The sequence below is a fragment of the Danio rerio genome, chromosome 15, assembly GCF_049306965.1.
Source record: "Danio rerio strain Tuebingen ecotype United States chromosome 15, GRCz12tu, whole genome shotgun sequence".
Taxonomy (NCBI): domain Eukaryota; kingdom Metazoa; phylum Chordata; class Actinopteri; order Cypriniformes; family Danionidae; genus Danio; species Danio rerio.
The window spans coordinates 22,591,731-22,617,215 of record NC_133190.1 but is presented as its reverse complement, the minus strand read 5'-3'; the positions used below and the strand labels follow the sequence as shown (position 1 = coordinate 22,617,215).

Sequence of the window (25,485 nt, the reverse complement as noted above, 5' to 3'; positions counted from 1 at the left end):
CAAAACCTTTCTCAAATAATCAGTACAATTTGTTAACCCAAGTAAAAGTGTTCATCCCAAAGGAAAGGACTGGAAATGATGCAGAATGGGTGTGCTCACTGACCTCAATGAGAGCCCGTCTGCTTCATCAAACATTTCTTTGGAATGTAAAAAAAAGTGCTGCTACACGTAAGAAACACAAGTGAGATCATTATAAACTATAGCCAGCAGAGTGCATTGGCAGTTCTTTAGCCCATCTGGAAAATATATTGCATTTATGTTTTAGGTTTAAGCGTAGAAAACCTACTAATGGGGGAATTTTGAACAGTTGTATTGGATGGCCAAAAAACTGTGCCATATTTGTCCATTAGATGAACCGTGGTTCTCATCTCTTCGTTGTGTGTATTCAAAAGCTATATGCGACTTTTGCAGTTTCTCATAATTTAGTAGATCACGATTTTTTAAAACATTTTTATTAGTTGAGTTGAGTTTCTTTATTGTCCACATAGTGGAAAATTGTCTCTGGTTTCACAAAACAACACCACATGTTAATACTATGTAAAAGCTATAGCTGTTCTCACTTACACAATTAAGTGCAGTTAAGTTATTATGAATAAGTTTGTTCACCTAACAATATTTAAACAAGTAATCCCAACTTTTTAGCACATTAAGTTGTTAAACTAAACAAATTTTCAAGTAATCTTGACTTACAATAATATGTATTTTCCTTTGAGTGGTCATGTGTCAAAAGCATGTTAATGATAGATAATGGTCATGAGGGAACCAACAGGTGGTGTAGTGGGTAATCTCATAAAGCCTTACAAAGTTAGCTGGTTAGAGCCCCGACTGCATCAGTTGGTATTTCTGTGTGCGTTATAAGTGAATTGGGTAAGCTAAATTGTCTGTAGTGTATGTATGTGTATGTCCTGGTCCTCCAGGTTAAGGGTTGAGCATTGTGCTGATGACTCACCTCGTAAAAATTAGATGTTACAAAACACCAACATGGTGTGGCTTAATATCAACTTGGATATAAATGGCCCTGGGCATGAGTAAGTAAGTCATTGGCTTTTGTCTTTACTTAAATGTTTTAGTTCAGCTTACTTGGTCATTTTAAGGCAATCAGTTTTCTAATATTTTCCTAGTAATGTGAACACTTTTAGGAAGTTAACACAACTAATTATTTCGTGTCAACGGTACTGAAGTTTACTTTATTAAAAAGTTATAAATACAAACTGTATAAGTTATGCACACTTAAACTTATTACACTACTTTACTTAAAAATTTTAAAGCAATCAGCTTCCCTTTTTACAAGTAGTCAACTTATTACATTTTATATCATAAGTCACAAACCTTTAAATCATTAATTATAGTATTACAAGAAAATAAATTACTCTTTTAAATACCAATTAGGAGCAGCGTGGTGGTGGAGTGGGTAGCACTGTTGCCTCACAGACAGAAGGTCGCTGGATTGAGCCTCGGCTGGGTCAGTTGGCATTTCTGTGTGGAGTTTGCATGTTCTCCCCATGTTCGTGTGGGTTTTCTACGGGTGCTCTAGTTTCCCCCAAAGATATGTGCTATAGGTGAATTGGTAAGCTAAATTATCTGTAGTGTATGGGCGTGAATGAGAGTGTATAGGTGTCTCCCAGTAATGGGTTGCAGCTGAAAAACATATGCTGGACAAGGTGGTGACCCCTGATTAATGAAAAGACTAACTAAAAAAGAAAATCAATGAATGAATAAATGTCTTCTCCGGACATAATTAATACTGGTATTACAAGAAAAAAGTACACTTTATAATACCAATTCATTACAAGTACTTACTGCATGATTTTGGTATTGGGTGTGATTAACATACTTAACCACACCCCTCCAAATGTTATGTTTGACAGCACTTTGATAACAAACAGAAATGGCAGGGAAGAGGTCTGTTAGGTTGTAAGAACTCTTCTGAATGAAATTCCTGCTTTACTACATCTAATCAGCTCGCTGTAAAAAACATTCTCTAAGAACTGCGTCACAATACAAAATAAAAATAAATGTTGCGACATCATGCAGATTTTAAAAATAGTGTTCATTCATTAATTCATTTTCCTTCATTCTAACCCCTTATTTATCAGGGGTTGCCACAGTGGAATCAACTGCCAACTATTCCAGCATATGTTTTACGCTGCGGATGCCCTTTCAGCCGCAGCCCATTACTGGGAAGCACCCATACATTCGCATTTACACACAGATACTGTGGCCAATTTACTTTCTCTAATTCACTTGTAGTGCATGTCTTTGGACTGGTAGGGAAATCAGAGTACCTGCAGGAAACCCACACCAACACAGGGAGAACATGCAAACTCCACACAGAAATGCCTCTAGGCCCAGTCGGGACTCAAACCAGCAACCTTCTTGCTGTAAGGCCACAGTGCTAACCACTGAGCCATCATGCTGCCCAAAATAAAGTATTACCAAAATAAAATAGAAAATGTACCAGTGTACACATATGTACCAATATTTTCTCTAAAAAAATGAATAGCTTTGGTCTTTGATGCTGATTGGTCTATGGCTGTGTATTATTTACATTTAAAGCACATTTATGACCGCTTCAGTCATACTTTCATACTTTTTTGCTAAATACTCCTTTGTGCTCCATTCCGTTTTAAAACCTACTGCAATAATCTTTGTTTTGTGTATAAGTTCAGAACAAGTATTCAGTTTCCTCCATGTCACTAATAGACAACCTTTGTGTTATTCTTTGTGTTCTTTGTGTTCCCAGTATTGGAAATCCTGCAGTTGGTGACAAAACGTGATTTGTTTTTGGCTGACACTCACATTCTGGAACTGGAGCAGGAGTGCAGAGAGGCCGAATCTCCGACGGCAGGAGGGACGGAGGATTTCAGCAGCCCCAGCAGCAAAGACAGCAGTCGGCGCAAAGCCAAAGACGTGGAGCTGCTGTACGAGGCGCTGCAGAAAGAGCTGTGGGACGTGGTGAGGGATTCTCTGCGCTGCCCCACCGCTGGGCCAAACCTGGGCCTGGTGGTGCAGGTGCTCCAGCAGGAGGAGCAGGCAGATCGGGACTGGGCTCAGAGCGAAGGAGCCGCTCCTGGAGGTCCGCGGCCCAGGGAGTTTAGGAAGCGCTGGAAAGAGGCGGTCGTTGAGTTGGCCGATGCAAACTTACCCCAGCATGCAGAAGCTCGGGCAGGTGAGCTCGCCACCTTTCTGGATAAACTCCGAGTGCGTATGGTGGAGGACCTTGGAGCGGCCCGCCGTAATGCGGTGTCTGTATATCCTGCCGAATATGACTCCTTCCAAGTGTACACACAGAGCTACCATCAGGCCGTGACTCGCCGACTCCAGGCTCTCACCAACGGAGATCTGCAGATCACTGACATATACTCGCTGCTAGACTGGCTCTACAACATTTATAACAGGTAAACACCAGCACATGATCATAAAGATAAATCAATGGGTTTAATGAGGTTTTTTAAGTACAATCAACTTGTTGCTTTTAAGGCAGTGGGTTTGCTCTCTTTTTTTTTTAAGTAAAGCAACCAATTGCTTTTTACAGTGAAGTTTCATATTTTAAAGGGATTCAAATCTTGTATGTTTATTTCTTTTGTATGGAGCTAATAATATGCCAAAACAATTGGAATTTGAATTGTGTTCAATAGAATTATTAACAATTGTAAGTTAATAAAACTAAATATTATATGCCATTAAAAACATGTTTTGAATTTGAATTTCTTAACTTAAATATTGAACTTCTGAAATTTAAGACAACTGAATTTAAGTCAGATTTTTTATAGATGTATTTTCAAACTCTTTTTTTTTTTTGGTTCTAATTGAACCAAATTTAATCAAATTCAATATTCTAAAATTCAAAACCAGAAATTCAGATCATGAAAATCAGATCGTGCAGAAAGTAGGCAAGGGGTGATCAACAGGGAAGAGTAGACAATTAGGAGGAGGAGACCATTCTTCTCCATATTGACTATCTGGGGTCAGCTATTGTCAGTAGTTTGTGTAATAAATATACATGCTTTAGTAAATCAAATTAATATATTTAATTCAAATACATCTCATTGGTTAATCAAACGTTTTTTAGCTCTCTGTGTTTTGAGGGATAAAGAGCTGATTCTCCCAGCTCTGATGGGTTATTTCAACAGACACAGGGATCTTACACCTTTTCCAAGTCAAATTTAAGGACTTTCTGTTCTAGCATTTTACAACTGTGGTAAATGACAAATGTGCATGCAACCATGCAAATGTTCTATAGTACAACATAGCATAAGCATTTGACATTTCAGTGATTGTCTACTCTTCCTTTTTGATCACCCCTGACCTACTTTCTGCGCGATTTGAATTTCTGGTTTTGATATGTAGAATATTGAATTTGATGCTCTGAATTTCTGTTAATCTTAAAACTGTATTTTTACAAACCCACTTAAAAAACTTTATATCAGTTGTCTTACATTTTAGATGTTCAATATTCAAGTTAAGAAGTTAAATTTCAAGTTAAGAAATTCAAATTCAAAACATGTTTTTAATGGCATATAAACATTTACTTTTTTTAAATTACAATTGTTAATAACTTAAATTAGCACAATACAAAGTGAGATTGTTTTGGCATATATTTAGCTTCATACTTTTGTTCTTGAATCATAATTCATTTAAAATTTAAAATATGCTGTTAATTTACTTAACATCAGGCCATTCAAGATGTAGGTGACTTTTTTCTTTAGTAAAAGATTAAAGACTTTTTTTTTAAATAAGTGTTTATTGACAATATACATAACATTGTGTAGAATGTAAGAATACAAAGAGTAGCAAAACTTTTTTTTTACAAATTGCAAAATAAAAATAATAATAACAATAAAAAAATACAAATACAAATACAAATACAACCCACCCCCATCCATACAAGGTATACTTGTCACAAATTTTGTCAAAATATTTCTCATTTTGATGTTACGTAAAGATAGTTAAAATGGTTGATGGTAATAATAAATCAAAACAATAATGTCCAGAAATGATGCACAAATAAATTACATTTACAAATATGCCAAAGCATTGAATTAAAACAATAACATAAAAATAGAGAAAGTAAGAAACAACAAAAAAGACTAGCAAAACTAATAATAATTATATCAAATAATCAATTATTAAAGTCTAACAGAGGTAATGTGTCAAGAAAAGGGCCCCAAATCAAAGTCTGTGGGCTTTTGTCTGACAGAATACAATATTTTCTTAGGGATACAGGCTCATTGATCCAGTGTTTTTTCTTGCCAATTTTTTCTTTACCAATGGTGAAAATTTGAGCTTAGACACTATTCATCAGACAGTAAGGGTATGCATGTCTCCCACAACAAATTAACTTGATTGTCCACATAAGGGAAAAATAATTACATTTTATACACACGCATACATAAAAGGCTATCAAACAATCATATAACAACAGGGAAATAAGTAGGGTGAGGGTTACTGTAGGTACTAAATCACTTTCAAACTAAACTTGATTGCAAAATACTGGTAATGTTGCCTGACATCGTTCCAGAAATTTACCTTGTCCAAATATAGTTTTTTTTTTTTTTTTTTTTTTTTTTAAAGGATCTGTTCATACATGATCTCTTCACAGCAATTTACCTGTCATTTTCCTGAAAGGTCTGTATGTATTAAAGGGGCTAATATCAATACTTGTGGCTCCTAACAGTACACTGAAGCCAAACTAAGTGAAAGTAAATGATTGTTTTAATCCTTAAAACCTCAATTTATTGTTACGGGCCACGAGTATTAATTTTGTTTTTTTACTAACAAAGTTTTATGAATCATAGCATTAAATATTTTACTGGAAAGAAAAAAACATCCTCACTTACATCTTGAATGGTCTGAGAGTGAGCAAATAAACAAAAAAAGTTTATTTTTGGGACAAATATGTCTTTAATATGACTTTTTCCTCATAGAATTAAATCAAATGATATGAGTTTGGATTTATCAGCCTCTTAACAAGTACTATAAAAGTGGTTCATTTAAAGTATTTTGAAGCCATATTCAAATGTCATGTGATGTGACAGCAATCAGTTAAGTCTTGTATTTAACAGCTCAAATTTCAAGCTCTTCTGCATATAAACCCAAAGCCCTACACAATTTAGTTCCAACCTGGCTCCAACAAAATTAAGCTGCGGTCACTGCACTTTTCTCTCCATCTCATGCTACAAGTTTCGCAGTTTGCTGCGTTGCAAAAATTCAAGTTTGGTGAACTCTGACCTGCGAAATTGCACCACTTGACTGTGGGAGACCAAACGAGAATTAAAACAGGACCTCTCTGGAAATAAATTTAAAATATGGACCAATCGCTCACTATTTTTAATATCTAATCATCTTGTGTAATCCCTTCTGTCGTACGGCACTGCGAAAAAGGGCGGTATTAAACAAGATGATTAGACAATAAAAAAGCGAGCGATTGGTCCATATTTTAAATTTCTGTCCAGAGAGGTCCTGTTTCAATCCTCGTTTGGTCTCATGCTGTCATGTAATGCGATTTCGCAGGTCAGAGTTCACCAAGCTTGAACTTGCCAATGCATAAGACTGTTCAACTTGTCGCACGAGCTTGTGTTTCCGGTCTTACGCATTCACGTGCGTATGAATGGAGTTCTATGGGGAGAAAAGAGCAGTATGACAGTTTACTTGTAGGTTTCAAAAAAGCCTGAAGGACTCAATTAGTTTGATCAGGTGTGTTTAATTAGGGTTGGAACTAAACTGTCCTGAGCTGCAGCCCTCCAAGAATTTAATTTAACACTCCTGCTTTTGAATTTAGCATTATTATTTCTTAGGATTATCTTCATTGAGTTTTTGTGTATTGGAGATTGACAAACCCAATCCTTATTTACTGTTATTGATTGGGTGAGTCAACAACCAGGATATAATGCAAAATGTCACAGAAAAATATTTGTTCAGGATGAAAAGTATTTAATTAATTTATTATTAAATATATATAATTATTTATTTATCTAATAATTTTTAGAAAAAGTGCACTATTGTTCAAACGTTTGGGGTCAGTGAGATTTAAAAGCAAATACTTTTATTAAAAAAATACATTAGAATGATCTAATGTGAAATTAAGGGCATTAATAATGCTGCTAAATAATCAAATTAATCACGCTGTTCTTTTTCTTTAAATAATTCTGTTAAAAAACATGTACCATAACTCCCAAAAATATATTAAGCAGCCTATCTGTTCCATAAATGTATAATTCCATAAAGTATATATAATCTATGTAATGACATGGCTGAATTATAGTCTTAAATATATTAATGCAGTTATTTTACATTGTAGGAACAGATTACAGCATTATAACTAATAAAAAATCTTACTGACCCCAGATTTGGTCATATCATAACGGTAACAGAAAATCTTGTGCCGTTTCACATTATCACCGGTTATCCAGTTGTCAAGTCACACAGAGCAACAGCAAACCTAAAACGGCCTGTTATAAATAGCTCTTGGTTGATATGAGAGGTGAAACCCGCTCTTGTACCTTCCCATTCCTGTTCCTTCATAATTCAATGTTTCCTTATGAGTGAAGTCCAGACTCAGTTTGTGATTTGCTCTTCCTGTTGTTGCTGCAGAGATGTCCTTGGAACAGTCACTATAACAACACCCATTAACCTCTCGCAGCTCGGCCCGCTGCTGCCCACAGAGACGGTGGACAAACTGGAGCTCGACTGCCTCAACTCCGTCAGGGTAACCACTCTGGATTTCACACACTTTGTCCCCAAAAATCTCTTACCTTTTTCTTTATATCTCGAACAACGCCACATCCTGTCTGCTCGAAGACATGGCTGGTCATTGCAACCTGCATGGTCAATTAGAGTGCGGCATTTCAGGGTCAACGTACGGTTTTCCTGTCTACAATGAGCACTACACAATAGGAGTCCGCTTTGACAACACATTTTTCCCTTCGCTCATTAAGCGACCTGAAAGTGTGGTCTTTTAATAACTCTGTAGCTTGGAAGTACATGAAGTTGAATGCAATGAAAAGGAATAGGCACTTGACTATTAGTCTAAAATAAAAATTAAATTGGAAAACTAGATGAAGAGAGTGTTAACATCTGTATGAACTGATATTGATAACTCTTTAAGGATTTGAAGGAATTCACTAATCAACCAACATGTCCATGTGATGTTAATTGCATTAGAACAGTTAACCGCAATGGCAGAAGCACAGAAAATCACTAAATTACAGTCTGTCCAGGGTTTAAAATGAACTTTGTCCCACAAATGTATGTTAAGAACTTCTTCTAGCTAAAACAAACAACAAATGTTGAAAATAACCAGATTAGACAAAGTCACATCTAAAATGTAAGTATTATTATGGTAACACTTCAGTTGAGTCAATAATTCACACCATTTACTACTGGCTTATTACCTGCCTGTTATTAACATATTAACTGTTTATTAGCACTTATAAAGTATGATCTTATTTTAAATACCTAATCCTACCCAATAGATCATGTGGTGATGCCATTGGCCCATGAACATTTCCTGCTTGTTGTCAAACTATTTTAATAACTGGAACAAGAGGCAATTCAATAATATCTCAATGTTAAAACAGCTGTCGTAACGTTATTTATCCATATGTGGACCAGTTAGGATTCTTGGGAGCTATGGAAATGAAAAATGTAAAGCCAACCATTGTTATTGTTAACATCCCTCAAAATGGTGATACCTAAACTCAACTACTACACTAATATCTGTTGATAAGCAGTTCATTTGTAGTTTTTTAAGCTAAAAGTGTTAGTTAATGGTTTGTTAATAGCGTAAATTGTACATTAAAACTAAAGTGTGGCCGTATTTATTATTAATGTACTTATTACATTTGATTCTGAGTCATTACATCACTTTCAGCTTTTATAAAATTGGTCAATCATTGTTTGTGGATACGAAATTAATTGTGAGTTTTATTTATAATTCAAATAAACACCTTAGTTGTGTTTTTATCAATTTCACACATCTATTTTATGGGAATTTTTGATTATAGCAAAAGAAAACACTGCAAGGAAAATCTTCTAATTTTGCATACAATGTTACTGTTATTGTTGTGTGTTTGTTCGAGATTGCCTTTATTCTACATTTTTTTAAGTATGAGCCATGCATCTGCATGATGTGACCATATGTGATACACAAAGACTGATTGATTTTTTTTATTTGATAAAAGGATTTGCTCAAGCTGATGGAAATATATTTAATAAATACATTTCTCAAGATACATTGAACAATGATTGGATTTGACCTAATGTTATCTGATCACAGAAGGTAAAATCAAATGACAGTTTCAATGCGTCTCAAGAAATGTATTCAGTAATTTAATCTGCAAGCAAGCAAACAAGATGGAGCTGCAAAGATTTTTTGCCTTGTTTCTAGTCCAAATATCTAAAAAATCTTAAGAAAGCATTTTCAAAACAAGCAAAAAATATTGTCTTGTTTTAAGAAATAATATGTCAAAATTATAGGTATTTAGTCCTTAAAACAAGCAAAAATAATCTGCCAATGGGGTAAGATAAATAAAATTCATCCATTCATTTTCTTTTCAGCTTAGTCCCTTTATTAATCCTGGGTCACCACAGCGGAATGAACCGCCAATTTATCCAGCACGTTTTTTACGCAGCGGATGCCCTTCTAGATTATGCCCATCTCTAGGAAAATAAATAATACTGTTTTATTATTTTGACATAAGATTATGTTTTTTTTACCCCAATGGCAGATTATTTTGCTTATTTTAAGGAAAAACACTCAATTTTGACTAAAACCAATATTTTTTCTTTTCTAGAAAATGCTTCTTGATTTAAGAATTTGTAGATATTGGACTACAAACAAGACTAGAAAAAAGCATTTTTGCAATGAAGTCTTATTTAATGAGGTCTCTTGTTGCCCAATGCCCCGAATGGCTAAGATTGGATAACTGGATTAATCTGCACACTATTAAAAGAATGTAATCATTAATAATAATAGAAATTATGATTAATAATGATTAAATAAATAAAAATTAATCATTTTAAAGATACCAGTGGAAAAATCCATCCTCAATCTACATACGCAAGATAACATGACTGCAATTGTTATTGGATGTGTTGTCTGTTAGAAAAATTGCTACAGTGGTTTCTCAGCTTGCAGAAACATTCATTTTTATTTTCGAAATATCGCACTATTTTCCCATGAAGTGATTTTATTATTTTGTCACATGGGACAGAAACAATGCTTAATTCACAAATGTTAAATGCAACATTCAAATTTTGCAGATAAGTTAAGGCAGTGTTTCTCAACCACATTTCTGGAGGACCACCAGCTCTGCACATTTTCCATGTTTCCTTAACCAAACACACCTGATTCAGATCATTAGCTCATTAGCAGAGACTGAAAGACCTGTAATGGGTGTGACACAAAGGAGAAATCAAAAACATGCAGTACTGGTGATCCTCCAGGACTGTGGTTGAGAAACACTGAGTTAAGGAATCGAGAGGCTTTTGAGATACTACATGAAAAGTCAAATTCTTAAGATTTTTATTTATAGCAAATGTATCTTGTTTCTTTCACATAAATATAAATTTACATGCCACCTGAAGCAGTTTACATATTGACGATAAAAAAAACTATTATTATATTAATGTTATTACATATAGCCCCTTTAGTGAGTGACTCCCTACCCACATAAAAACAATACTGTAATATTTATAGTCAATACTACAGTGTTTTTGAACCATACTATAGTAAAGTACTTTAATTAATCTGTTATTGTCATAAACTGTAATTTTATAATTGCTGTGGTGATACAACAACTGTAGCAACATAAACTAAACTAATGTAAAAATAGGGTAAATTGTGTTACAATACTGTACAATACTGAACAATAGTTCATCAGTTCACTAATACTACAGTGTACTTTAGCATTCATTAACACAGTGGTGTAAAAACTATAATATACAGTAAACTGTAAAAGAAGTTCTTGCTGCCTTCAACTTTTTAGCTGAATCAATTTAACTTTTTGTAGTCATCTCAACCTACATCAATCAAACTGACAAAAAATATTAAGTTAAACTTTGCATGAATAAAAAATGAAGTCAAAACCTTATTTAAATAAGCTAAAGCAACATAAAAATATTTGTTGTCTCTTTTTGTCAAAACATTTTAACAATGTATGCAGTATGATGGAGTTTACTGCAGTATGGTTTAAAAACGTTATCTCGGATGCAGTGTCTCATCTATCCCCATTGCAGGCCCCTGCATGCCCTCCCACTCTCACAGCAAGGATGCTATTAATGAGTGTGTTGAAATGTTGTGTTTTCCAGGGGAAAGTGACCAATGAGCTCTCTCAGGTTCTGGAGGAGGAGGAGAAGAGATGGCTGGACACACTGAACATCGAGGAGTATCAGATACCCCTGGCTCGCACAGTTATTCAGGTCAACATTTGCAATCTGTTATGTATATAATAAGGTATTGTGCTTGACGTATGAGAGCATCAGCATGTGATATCACATGTTACTTTAATCCATTTTCTCAGTATTGATTTTGCGTATATAATGGCCCACTGTTCATTGCCGTCTGCAATCTTTAGACACTGGGTCTGTTGTTAAAATAAAACGTAAGAAATTTCATCCACGCACCTCTGTGTAACAAGAAAATCATCCTCTAGCTGGAGCCAAAGTAAATAAACACTTCCCATTGTGAACCTGTTTCCATTACAGCACATTGTTTTTGCAGGCTCTGTACTGCAACCTAGTGGTCATAAAGAGTAAAAATGCAAGATATTCTGAGGATAGTCACTTTATTTGGTTGATAAATTAGTAAGAGTTTGTTTGAGGAAGATATTTTAATACAAAGTCGAGGAAGTTAAATATTTTTCTAGCAGGTGTGGTATACATCATAACCAGATTTAATTTTTTGATTACAGAGGCTACAGGAGGATCTTGAGAGATCTGCGGCTGTAAACAGACATTTGGGTTCACGGGTTGCACAGTGCAGTCTCAATGGACTGGCAGATTTTCTGTACAGGTGGGGAAATAAAACATGAAACCTATGACACTTACAAGACTGGAGTATTGATGCTGAAAGTTCAGCTTTGCCATCACAGGAATTAATTGCAATTCAAAATATATTTAAAAAGAAAACAGCTTTTTAAAACTGATATCATATATCTAAATAAAACCTTCTTACTATATTTTTTACCAAAATATATGCAATATTTATTGAATAAATAATAGATTTCATAAGTAATACAGTTGGGGGAAAGTATTCAACATGTCATGTTTCTTTTTTCTGGGTAAATAAATTCTAAAGCAGCTGTTGACCTGGAAGTAAACCGGATTTTGGAAAAACCTAAACAATACAAACATTAAAAATTAAAAAAAAATTGCAACAATGGAATGACAGAAGGAGAAACTACTGAACTACTGAAATGTATTCAAAAACAATATGGTGATGACATCTTAAAGACGCCTCTCATATTGAAAATGAAGTTATTCATCCAGTCATTTTCTTTTCGGCTAAGTCCGTTTATAAATCTAGGGTTGCCACAGCGGAATGAACCATCTACATATCCAGCACATGTTTTATGCTGCGGATGTTCTTTCAGCCGCAACCCAACACTGGGAAACACCCAGAATGAAGTCACATTTTGTATTTTCGGTTGGATTCAGTTCAGGTGATTGGCTGAGCCATTCTACAAATTGATTTTCTTTTTCTGAAACTATTTGAGAGTTTCATTGGCTGTTTTGGATCATTGACTTGCTGGTTTCATCTTTATCATTGTGATAATGTAGATGTTGGACTGAAGCAGCTAATATTTAAATACAATGAAGAAGGGCAGAGGGTTGCTGAAGAACTACTGAGAGATTTCAGCTGCTGTCTGGGCTTTCACTGCCTTTCTACGCCTCCCAGTGTCATTTCATTTTATTACACATAACTTAATTTGTAAACTAATTAATATTGTTTTCTTTGTGTATATGGATTTCTTTGGTTATTACCAACATGTGATGATAAGTTGAACGCTTATTTCTCCCACTGTGTGTGTGTGTGTGTGTGTGTGTGTGTGTGTATGTATATATATATATATATATATATATATATATATATATATATATATATATATATATATATATATATATTTATATATATATATATATATATATATATATATATATATATATATATATATATATATATATATATATATATATATATTTATATATATATATATATATATATATATATATATATATATATATATATATATATATATATATATATATATATATATATATATATATATATATGTTTTGGATAGTATAAGAGAGTTTTTCAAATCTCTTCTTACTAAAATATCCATTTTGGATTATTCAATCGATACTTGCTGAATAAAATCATTAATTTATTGTAATTAATGTATTGATTAATTTAAAATATATTTATATTTATAGCTTCCAAAGCAAGAAAATATTGTTAAAGGCTATCAGTTCTAAATGGGACAATTTACCTCCAAAATTATTTTCTCACCCTCGAGCCCTGTATGTTCTACGATCTCAATCGTCTGGTTCTTAATATTCTTCAAAGTTTGTAACAAGTGGAGAGTGAGTAAAAATATGGCAGAATTTTCAATTTTGGGTAAACTATTTCTTTAAAGAACTACACTGAAACAAAGAAACTGTTGAACAATATTGAAATGTAACAAAATGCATTATATTGATACCACACCATCCTTAAACGCTTTGTTTTCATCATACAGTTTTCAGAGGAAGGTGGAGATGTTCCATGAGATGCTGGTGAGCAGCTTTGGAGAAAATGAAGATGGTTACATCGCTAAAACCATTGCCCTTGCCAACTGCTGTCCATCGTTCAGGTTTGCCCCCTAAACAAGTCACTTTACATTGAGAGCCTCTTGGTGTCTTTTAGTGTTTATAATCAAAACTTGCTGTGTTTAGGAGCTTTGTGCAGCGCTGCGGCCAGTGTGACCCCTCGACCAGCGAGGACTCCATCCGGCGTGCCAACAGCGCTCTGGACAGGATAGTCAACCTGAGTGTGCGAGTGCTGAACGACAGGCTTTTCGAGCATATCAGGGTGAGGCTGCCACCGATCACCCCTCGCTTCCTCACTCAGACATGTTTGCACGCACATAATCTTCAGATACCGCATGTTCATCATGTGCCTCTGTCCAAGAATATAAAGAATATCTTATCAGCATTTCCCCTATGGCTTGTTCTCAAGGATGTTGTTTTGCACAGTGACTCTGGCTCTGAGACTCGAAAATAGCAGCGCTGTGTGAAAAACACTAGCGAATTAGATGTTTTTGGCCTGATGCCGCTGTGTGGATTGGCATTACCAGCTCTCATGGGTCGCATAGTTTAGCTGCATCCTTTTTTTGTCAAAGTGGGACTACAACAGGAAGTTAGCTGGACTCTCTCAACTCTAAATCTGAAAGCCCTCACATCCTGATGAAGTCAAATATAGTACATACTGTACAGTGTATACTGTTGATGTAATTTGTAATCAAGCTCTTACTGTCTTGTCTCTCCTAGCCCTTCTTTGATAAGCTGATTAAACGGAAATGGCTGAGCAACACTGAGCCTTTTGAGCAGATTGAGGCACTCATTAAAGAGCACTTCAAGAAGTTTCGCAGGATGGACAACCCACCTTATGAGGTAAACTGAAGTGTTTGTAATGTCAGTTTTCATTCATCAAAAAAAAAAAATGGAACTATGAAATAACGTAGTAATAATTTTTTTTAAAGTAAGAGATAAAGTACATCCTGGCAGAGGATAACAGACAATAACAATAACAGATTACTAAAGAAAATGCATTCAGCTTTTCATATTATTTATTCATTGTATCTAAAAGGCTTTTTTAAGATTCAAATTGGTGATAAGTAATAAAATCTATTTACTATTTACTTATCTTCTTTTTAGATATTAAACAAATTCAATAGTTGTATTTTTAAGTTCAAAGTGTATGTTTCAGGAGATGTTCAATGTGAAATCTACACATATCTATCTAATTTACTGTCTGCTAGTCAGCTAGAGCAGTGTTTCTCAACCACGTTCCTGGAGGACCACCAGCTCTGCACATTTTCTAGCTCTCCTTAACCAAACACATCTGATTCAGATCATCCGCTCATTAGAAGAGACTGAAATACCTGTGATGGGTGTGACGGACAAAGGAGACATCCAAAACATGCAGTATTGATGGTCCTCCAGGAACATGGTTGAGAAACACTAAGCTAGAACAACATGTCAATTGAACTATATAAAAAAAAATTGTGTCTAAATGTACATTTTGACCAACATTTTCTACTTTTGACAAAATTTCTAGCAAGACTTTAGTGTGGTAGTAAGCAAAGATTCATTTAGTTTAGGGGTCACCAACCCTGTTCCTGGAGAGCTACCTTCCTGCACATTTCAGTTGCAACCCTGACCAAACACACCTGTTTGTAATTATCAAGTGCTGCTTTAGGTACTATTAATTGGTTCAGGTGTGTTTAATCAGGGTTGGGACTGAATTCTGCAGGAAGGTAGCTCTCCAGGAACAGGGTTGGTGACCCCTGATTTAGTTATTTATGTTCATTTAGTACCCTAAGTTTACATTTTAAGCATACAAAGCTGTTTCAGATCTTTAGACAAAGCTTTTTTTCTATTAAAGGTGCTGTATGTACGTTTTTAAGTCTTCTAAAGCATAAAAATACCATAATATGTTTGAAGATATTTAAGAAACATGCTAAGTGATCATTCTTGTCTATCTGAAAAATAATGCTAAAGTCAGATATTCTGCTTTGAAAATAAGTGTTATGGGTCAAAACATCTGTCTTTGTTATGGTCATTTAAGCCACCCAATGCCAGTTAAGCCAATTATATTTCAGCTCCCTGGGTTGCATTGGTGGAAAACAAAATCATCATGAATGAAATAAAATATATTTTGGTGGATTATATATTATGGTCTTGGACTTGGACGTTTTTTAAAAGCACCAGCCGACTGTTGTCTGTCACTTCTGTGTCCTGTAAGGTCTTGGTGGTGGAGGTGCACCGGCGTGTGATGACGGAATATGTGCGGGCCATTATGAGGGGCAGAATCATCTGCACTTCTCTCAAAATGAGGAAGAGGATGGCTGGACGCCTTCGGGATGAAGGAAAGCACCTAAAAACACTCTTCAAAGAGCTGGTGAGTCACTTTTCTAGTTAACGTTAACGTTTTTTTCTCAAATTCTCTCTATAACTAAATGTTTTAGTTAATATTTCTGATCAAGATATATGATATTCAAAAAAAATTTAAACCAATTAAATTATTGAGTTTGATAATGAGGCGGTTCATGCTGCTGTGGCAGCCCCTGTTAGATGAGGAACTAAGTCGGAGGAAAATGAATGATTATACGAGTATGATTGTAATGATGATTATAGTGTATGAAATTTTTATACTTTTTTAGGTATGAAACAAATTGACCTCATACAGTATAATACAGTAAAATAATTTAACATGGAAAATTTAGACTTTCCTGAACATTTAGAGATTAATTTTTAGTCTTTTTATCTAAAGAATAAATTTTACTCAAATAACGCAAATGCAATCCTTTTTGAAAAAATCCCAGATTTAACACAATGTCATGTCCTGTTTTTAAGTATCCTTTAATCACCCAAAATCATCAGGCAACTTTCAAACAAAAGAGATGTTTTGAAGAGAATGGGCACTTCAGGAGCGGGCATAGAAGGCAGATGGCCAAACAGGCCCTTAGCTCCAAAGGGCATCTCTATGACCCACCCAAATGCTGCTTTCCCCTGTGCAGCGTCCGCCCCTTGCTCCAGTTAAAACATCCGTTTGTCACCTCGGTGGACAACAGGATGCCTTTGTTTATGGAAGAATGTCCTGGCCTGGTCCTTTGAAGCCATGACTTGCCTTTAAGGTCAAACTGAGAGTCAGGAAGAACTGCCTTGGTGTAATGGGCATACAGATATTTACCCGCGATTGGAACAACATGTGCTCCTATACTTAATTCTCTAGGTTTTTGTTTTTCCAGACACCAGTGTAAAAATAGCCTTTTCTGATTGTACAGAGCTGTTTAGGGCCTGTGATCTTTGGCATTCTGTCAGAAGTCATTGTACATTGTACTTTTGGAAAATGCCGTATTTAGAACCAAAAGGTTGAGTTTGAAGTCATGAAGAAATCAAATATGACAATTGGCTTATATTTAAGCTGGTGTTGTTTCATCATCATCATCATCACCATTAACATCATCATCGCTTTCTGAGACCAAATTTTGAAAGGCATACTAACTGATCAGATATCCGGTTGACATGAACAACACGGAACTACATAAAGTTATATAGACTTTCATGTGTTATTAAAGGCTAAAATTTACCCTACAGTACAAGTTCAAGATCTTCAAACCTTAATCTATCTATCTACCTATCATTTATCTATCAATAGCAAAGTTTAGAAACACACCTACGACACTAACAACATGGTAATTTATATTAACAACGTGCAAAAGCATGCTAAAGAGAGTTTTGCTAATGTGTATTTAAAACGAAATGTTTTAAAATATAAGTAGTAACATTACAATTTATGCTAGCAATGGACTAAACATGCTTGCAACTTACCAATTAAGGCTACTAAAACATAGAAACCTGTTAAATGATACTTATATTAACAAAATGTTTCATGATAGCAATAAGATAAAACACAATAGCGTTTAGCAGCATGTTCATTAATGCCTGAATTGTAAGAAACACCCCACAATCTTCATTTAGAACTGTCATTTAGCAACCACAAATTTCTTTAAGTTTTAAACATTTGGCAAGGCTTTTCATAACAAGATAAGTCTGGATTCAGAAATATTCACATTTTTAAATGCTCCCTCTTTCCAAGCATTATCAAACTAGTCTTTTAGACCATTTACCTATCTAGCTGCCTGTCATTTATATATCACAAGCAAAGGTTAGTTAACCATGCTAACAACATAGGAAAATAAGTTAACAACATGCAACTGCATGCTGAAAGGAAGTCATTAGTAGATGTTATCAGTGTGCTGAAACAGGTTAATTCATTTGAACAATGTGCTTCGACATGGTGCCAACATGTAAGCAATGTGCTAAAAGCATGCTAGCAATATTTTAAAACAAAGCTGCACCTGAAAGCTCTAAAATGCTACTTTTTAAGGCAGGAAGGCATCAAGGGATGTCCAAATCAAAATTCTGCTTCACTTCTTCTCCCCAGACGTAACTTCTTCTAATTAAATTAGTCAGGAATGGAAATCACAGTATTGTGGGATATTGAAGGCAGATTACATGTGTCCTTCACTGCCTTCGATCTTTTAGATCTTCAGGCAAGGCATTAAAGGTGCTGTTTGTAAGATTTTGACTCTTCTAAAGCATAAAAATGCCATAATATATGTGCACATTCTTGTTTATCAGCAAAATAATGCTGAAGTCAGATATTCTGCTTTAAAAAAGTGTGTTACTTGTCGAATGTCTGTCTTTGTTTTGGTCATTTAACCTGTCAGTTATACAGTCAGTCAGTCAGTCAGAAAGGCTCTCAAAGTATGTGCCCACGACTGAAATGCGATCTATGATGGACTTTAACAAATTTGGAAATGAGACACTAATTAAGAGTTCGACATAAGGTGGTTATTAATAAGCAATAAATATAAATATTACAAATGTAAAAATTAGGTGAGTAGGCTATATTGTAACCCCGTGTCGTAACTATACACTACATGAGGAGATGAGTGATAAGCAATTTGGTTGTTGGCACCAGAAGAAACATGACAAATTTAAATAAAACCATTCAGAAGCACAGAATAGTGCACTTACTGCACTCCAACGAAATGGTAAGGCGTATCATCCAATTAATTCTAATTACAGTCTAATTTAAATCTCTTTAACATTATTAAATGTAGATGCTGAATCACTGAAATGAGTTGGCTTGCACTAAGTCACAGTTTTAAAGTTTATTCAACTCTATATTTTTGAGTTCAAAGTGTATATTCCGGAACAGTTGGATGTGAAATCTCTACATATCTATCAAATTTACTGTCCTCTGGTCAGCTAGAGCTGTGTTTTTGAGGTGAACTATCTGCTGCTGCTTTTAGTAGTATGGCAATAAATGTCATGTAATATGGCATTCCTACTCACATAATTAGCATTTAACACTGAATAAAGCACATGAGGTGTACCTGAGGGGATCATTGTTGGTTAATCCTGTCGTTTAGCTGCAAAACAAAGAAACTGTTTATAAAATATAAATTTCAGAAAGAAATGAAATATGGAAAATATTCCTTCTATCGCGTGCCATTGCTTTTATTTAGAACACGACTTAAATCAACCTTTAGGCTCGAAATTCTGTTGGTGTTGTCAATCTGACAACCTGTGCTTGTGCTTGTGGTTGTTTTGAACCAGGCATGCAATACCTAGTTCAACCACTGGGTGATCAAACTTACATACTGCACCTTTAAGCTAATAATTGTGTGATCCAGGGTTCACCATTTAAAATGTGAAAACACATAATAAGGACTATCATGACGTCTGTTTTATGCTGACTTCAATCTGAACTTACTTTAAGCATTCTATAACTGATTAGTTGCGGCATCAGAATGTTTTAGCAGTCTGTTCCGACTTTATCCTGATTGTTTGCTTCTCTCCAGGAATCTTCAGCCTCCTGGCTCGACAGCGCTATTCCTCACCTTTCAGAGATCATTCTCTTGGAAGACACTCCCTCCATCCAGATGGAAGTTGGCGTGTTGGTACGGGAATTCCCGGACATACGGTGAGTGTCTTGAACGTCGACGGGCCGCTACTCCGGGACACCTTGCAGCCTCTGATATGATCGAGGTCAGAAAGCAGAGAGCTCAGGTCATCTGACAAAACATAGACATTCTGTTTGACAGCAAAAGAGGGGCTTGTAAAAGCAAACAAGACCTTTGCGGTTTCCTGATTTTTATGGGAGACTGTTTGGTTATCCCAGATTCGCATGAAAGATGTACAGTCGTCCAGCTCTGGATCCTCACGAAGACAAAGCAAAAACACCGGCATCCTGCCAGGGCCTGACCTAGAGCTCCCTGCTTTAACCTAGAAAGGGCAGTTGCCTAATCAAGAGTTCTGCAGAATCCAGAGGAAGCGCTCTTTTGTGGAATGCTTGCTAAATAAAGCTTCCAAACTTCAAATGCATGACCTAGATGTGCTGCGGCCTCCATTGTTTAGCATTAGCAACACCTTTGGGTTTTAAACCAATGCACAGTTGGAACTTCTCCCACCTGCCGTCTGTATCTTTGCACGTTTTATGATTTAGGAAAACTGAATGCAAAGGAGCCAATTTTGGAAAGGTTAAATGAGGATTTGTGGTGCTGCTGTTTATTCAGCATTGTAACGTAAGGAATGATGTACGTTTAATTGTTTGTTAATGCAGAACAAACCCAGACAGGGTTATAGGGGTTTTTTATACTGTTTATTACATGGAAACTTTACAAAGACCACTGTGGTGACCTTTGATAAACCAGGGACTAAGCCGAAGGAAAGTAAAGTGTAATGATCTCTAGTCCTCAAATGAAAATTCTGTTATTTATTACCCTGATTTTGGTTTCAACCCCCTGAGGCCTTCATTTATCCTCTGAACACAAGTAAGGATATTTCAGATGAAATCCCAGAGCTCTCTTGACTCTCTGTAGACAGCAAGGGTCATGAGACGTTCAAAGTCCTGAAAAGGAACCAAACATATTGTCAGAACTTTCTATTTGACAGTGGTTCAACTGTAATCATACAAAGCTCCAAGAATGTTTTTATTTGGCAAAGGAAATGTACAAACAACTTTGTTTGCTTTTGTCTTCTCTTTTGCACTAGGTCAGGGTGTGCATTTATTCTGAGCAGTACAATGTATTGTCATTCGAGTCAGCAGCGCAGTATGCAAGTGTCAGCTTACCTGTGGTAAGCGCGCACCCTGATCTGTCACCATTGATTCCTTTTCTGGACTTTGAACATCTCATGAACATTAATGTCTGTGGAGGGGAAGAGAGGTCTCGGATTTCATCAAAAATATCTTAATATGCACTCAAAAAATGCAAACAAAAAGGTTGCTGGTTCAATCCTCGGCTGAGTTAGTTAGCGTTGGAGTTTGCATGTTCTCCCTGCGTTCGCATGGGTTTTCCCCGGGTGCTCCGCTCTCCCTCACAGTCCAAAGACATGCGGTACGGGTGAATTGGGTTGCCTAAATTGTCCGTAGTGTATGAGTGGATGTTTCCCAGAGATGGGTTGCAGCCAAAATGGCATCCGCTGCTTAAAACATGTGCTGGATAAGTTGGCGGTTCATTCCGCTGTTGCGACTCCGGATTAATAAAGGGACTAAGCCGAAAAGAAAATGAATCAATGAATAAATTATGGCCATAAACATTTTTAATACAAAAGTCTGTTCCAGTACATTTGAAGTATTTCACTCACCTTCCAACTATTGTAGTATTTCTCCTTTTTCATGCTTAATACTGTTCAAATTTACTACCCAGAGAACACCACCAACAATCTAGGCATGATTATATGGTGTCATGGCTTTGCAATCAAAAAAATTATTATAATGAAAGTCAACACCCACTTTGAATGTTATTGCTCTGTTGAATGGGCATTATCAGTGGTTATCAGAAATAAATAAATCATGAAAACAGATACACAAATATCAAATCATTTGACTATTTGTACATGTATTGCCAACACGACAATACATGATTCATGTAGTGACCAAATAGTTGCTATGTTTTCCAGAAGAAAGCACGTCTCTGCCATACTCAACATCCGCGGAATGACCCGGCAAACCGAGAGGCAGGAAATCCTGAATATAGTGAAAGACATCGAGAACAGCGACAGCGTGGCCCGAGTGTCCCGGGACAGGGCTCTGTTCGCCGAGGTGCCGGTGACGTCAGAAGTGCACTGTCTAAATCTAGGCCTGAGCCGTGTGGCCCTCACTGCCTCCAACCTCTTTTCCAGCATGCGGAGAAGAAGGACTCCGACCAGGGAAAACCATGACGATGTGCTGTAACTCATCTCACAGAGCACTGGAACAATGAATTTACTAAAATGTCTGCTAGTGATGTTGTCTTTTCAAATGGACCTAAATAAAGACATCGTATAGAGATGCTTGAAATTGCAGGATATCTGAGAAAATGACACTACAGTTGGCATCACTACAACGGTTTTTGCACAACTAACATTGCGAAGGCTTGTGTGGATCACAGTGGCACCAAAAAACATGTTGGCACTTTACGCACACTTTAAAAGGGTGTGAATGTGTCTGCATTATATAGCAAAAAAAACAAACCAAGTGTCATACTGTAAAAAAAAAATTCAGGCTCATTATTGATATGTAACCCTGTATATATTTCTGGACAGTGCAAAATACGTCCCAGGAGCTACGTTTTTGTTTTTTTTTCAGTTTTTGTTTTCGCAAATTCACCAGAGGCCGCTGTGTACACTTTTTCAGATCTCAAATTTCTCTTGCCAGTGCCATTTGAACCTGCTGTTCTCACATAAATCCACCAGAGGCTGCTGTCGACTGACTAACTGACTGACTGACTGACTGATCCTCCCATCCCCCGCCTTCCCTAAACCCAACCGATAGTGTTTTCAAAAGCATTGATTGACCCGATCACCCCTTCCCTAAACCCTACCCACAGTGTTTTCAAGAGCAATCCAGAAAAAAAAGCCCTCGTGGCCACCTTATTTTTACCACTTTTTTAGATCTTACCATGTTCTCACCCTCTCATTTACTTGTTTATTTTATTTTTTGCCTTTTTTTCCTGCTTTCTGAAATGGTTCTTTGCCAGACTTGAACCCCATCGTCGCGGACAACTCCTCTCTGGGTCTCTAGCTACTAGGCAAACTGGTAACAGTGAAAAAGACGTTTACACAAATGGTAAGCGGTCAGCACAAAAAGAAACAGAAGCCATCAGTGGCATCATACTGCCCCGTAGCGCTTGTTTTAGAGATGAAATGCAGCCATACGTAGCTCTGGCTACATAATTCGCGCTCTCCTGAAATGTAAACGAGGGTATGTTTTCGCAATGAGCCCCTGTTGGAAAAAAAGCACACTTTCAAGTATTTTACAAGGACATTTGTTTGGTTTTTACAAACACATAATGGATATACTGTTCGAAATGACAACTAAAAGTGAGGTTTTGATTGATTGTTGTGACACAAAAAATGTGTTTGTACTTGAGGACTTGAGAAAATAGTTCTCAGAAAAGGTCGTGCAGTATTTCGTTTCTAAAGGTCCGTTCACATTAAGAACCATAACTAGAGTTTACTAATTGATCAATTGTTTTAGTTAAATTGTGGCCACGAATTAAGAGTTTGTTCTCTTATTATATTAAGTCATCGTGTTTTTCAGCCAACAAGAAACTTCCTGTGTAAGGTTTATGTGACTACTTTTGATTTCATAAGTTTTCTTTTACATCATCAATGTTTTAATGTAATTAAAATACATTCAGTTAAATAGACTTAAGAGTTCATTTAGTTGTTCAAACGTAAAACGAGATGAAAGACCGAGTAAACGCAAGCGGCATCAGTAGCAGCAGGCGAGCGCAGGAATAAAGAAATACATTTCCATAATTCAAAGACAAAATCGTGGCGATGTCAACGCCATCTCGTGACTTTTTGATTAAGTGGCTAATTTGTGTGATTTTGTATGATCTCATTCGTACAATTTAGTTTGATTTGCTCATCCCCCAATGACGGTTTTGTTTAGGGGTGGGGTTGGGTGCTTTGTAAAAAACGTACATTTTCATACGATTGAACTCTTACGAATTCATACAAACTAGATATTGAACTGACAAATCATAAAATACTTATGTTTCCCCGTGAGATCAGGCTGGCGATTTTTGTATTGGTGTGACAGTTCACCGGCTGAATTTGTGTGCACATACACCATTGACGTCACAAATCATTGACAATTTGTTTTCTTATTTTATTGATTCATTGCCACTATTTAGCAATTCGTTCACATGTTTTTAGTTACGGTTTGGCCTGAAATTAAAAATCAATAATTGTTGTTTTTGTTCTTGGTGCGAACAGACCTTAATAAGATGAATTTCATACATCTGGTGTATTCAAAAATGTTCAAATAATTTTGGGGGCCGCAATTTATATTTTTGTGGTCTAAATTTATAGTGCAGACATCTCTAGTCTTAAAGGATCTTAAATTGCAGGGGTCCCAAGAGTGTGTATTGTAAAAATCATAACTACTGATTGAAACACTGCTCTGATTTGAGTTGTTTTTTTCTTAATCATATATTTTTTCACTTTGGCTTTTAAGACAATAATTGATAGGAATGAAATTTTACTCTTTTCTTTTTTCTTGTAGTTGCACATGACTGAAGACTGATTTTAAGGTACTATGCAATTGCAGTTATCTTTAATCTCTCAATTGTTTTTATCATATTTAAGTGGATGATTTTGTGATCCAGTCATCGTTTAGCTTGTCAAGAAAGATACATGTATTTGATTATGCAGATTTACCTGTGAAAGAAAATCAAGAGAGACTATTTATGTATTGCAAGTCTTATTTATTGCACCAGTAATTTCATTCAGCTGTATACAAAAACAACCCACATAAATAACTACAACCCTAAAATATATATTTATGAATATATATTCCCTAAATACTGATGGACCAAAATCATTCAGATAACATTTGTGATTGTATATTTCTGTGCCACTGAGTTTGTCTTCTGAAAATCTCATGTTTCATCTAACTTTGCATCTATTCAGCGTATATTTGAGGAGTCCGTATATGAGCAATATGGAAAGGAAATCAACGAAACCACAATTCAGTAAATTTTAGGGTACTCTGTATGAAGCTACACTATAAATGAAAAAGGTTGACGTAAACTGATATTTTGGTTGTAAGTGGAAATTTTATTTTACTGTGTACATAATAAATCATGTATTAATAAATGAGGATTAGATGCGTCAGCTTTTCGTTTCTTTCACTTTTTTCACTGTGGTGGCTGAGACACTGTGGGCTTTTTTATTATGTGAAAAGTGAGAATATACAATCACAGTACATCATAAAAAAGAAAAAAAACAGAAGGGGTATATACACACACATTAAAGAAATCTACAATTTTAAATTTAATCAAATTTCAGTGGTTTTTGAAGCTTTTTTGTAAAAGAGTTAAAAAATAGTTTGAAAGTAATGCTGCATTACATTCATTCATTCATTCATTTATTTTCTTGTCAGCTTAGTCCCACTACCTACTGCGCCACTACGACGCCTGCTGCATTTCAGTAAGCAAAATATAAAAAATATAAAAAATATAAAATTTTAGTAATAATAATTTAAAAAAAAAAAAAATAAAAAATATATATATATATATATATATATATATATATATATATATATATATATATATATATATATATATATATATGTGTGTATGTTTTTTTCCGGGTGCTCCAGTTTCTACCACAGTCCAAAGACATGCGGTACAGTTGAATTGGGTAAGCGTAATT

At 35.5% G+C, this 25,485-nt stretch overlaps 1 protein-coding gene across 2 annotated transcripts in view; it reads left to right on the top strand.

Annotated features, from left to right (window-relative positions):
- The window catches only part of exoc3l2b (exocyst complex component 3-like 2b), a 63,808-nt gene extending 38,863 nt beyond the window's left edge, over positions 1–24,945 (top strand). For both annotated transcript variants that reach the window (XM_021472940.3, XM_021472941.3), the window contains exons 4-13: positions 2,744–3,398; positions 7,594–7,708; positions 11,311–11,421; positions 11,913–12,013; positions 13,743–13,856; positions 13,939–14,074; positions 14,533–14,655; positions 16,010–16,165; positions 19,641–19,762; positions 21,742–24,945. In XM_021472940.3, the coding sequence (XP_021328615.1) occupies positions 2,744–3,398; positions 7,594–7,708; positions 11,311–11,421; positions 11,913–12,013; positions 13,743–13,856; positions 13,939–14,074; positions 14,533–14,655; positions 16,010–16,165; positions 19,641–19,762; positions 21,742–22,015 (1,907 nt within the window). In that variant the 3' untranslated portion in view covers positions 22,016–24,945. The remainder of the gene's footprint in view (positions 1–2,743; positions 3,399–7,593; positions 7,709–11,310; positions 11,422–11,912; positions 12,014–13,742; positions 13,857–13,938; positions 14,075–14,532; positions 14,656–16,009; positions 16,166–19,640; positions 19,763–21,741) is intronic.
- The last annotated feature ends 540 nt before the right edge of the window (positions 24,946–25,485 follow it).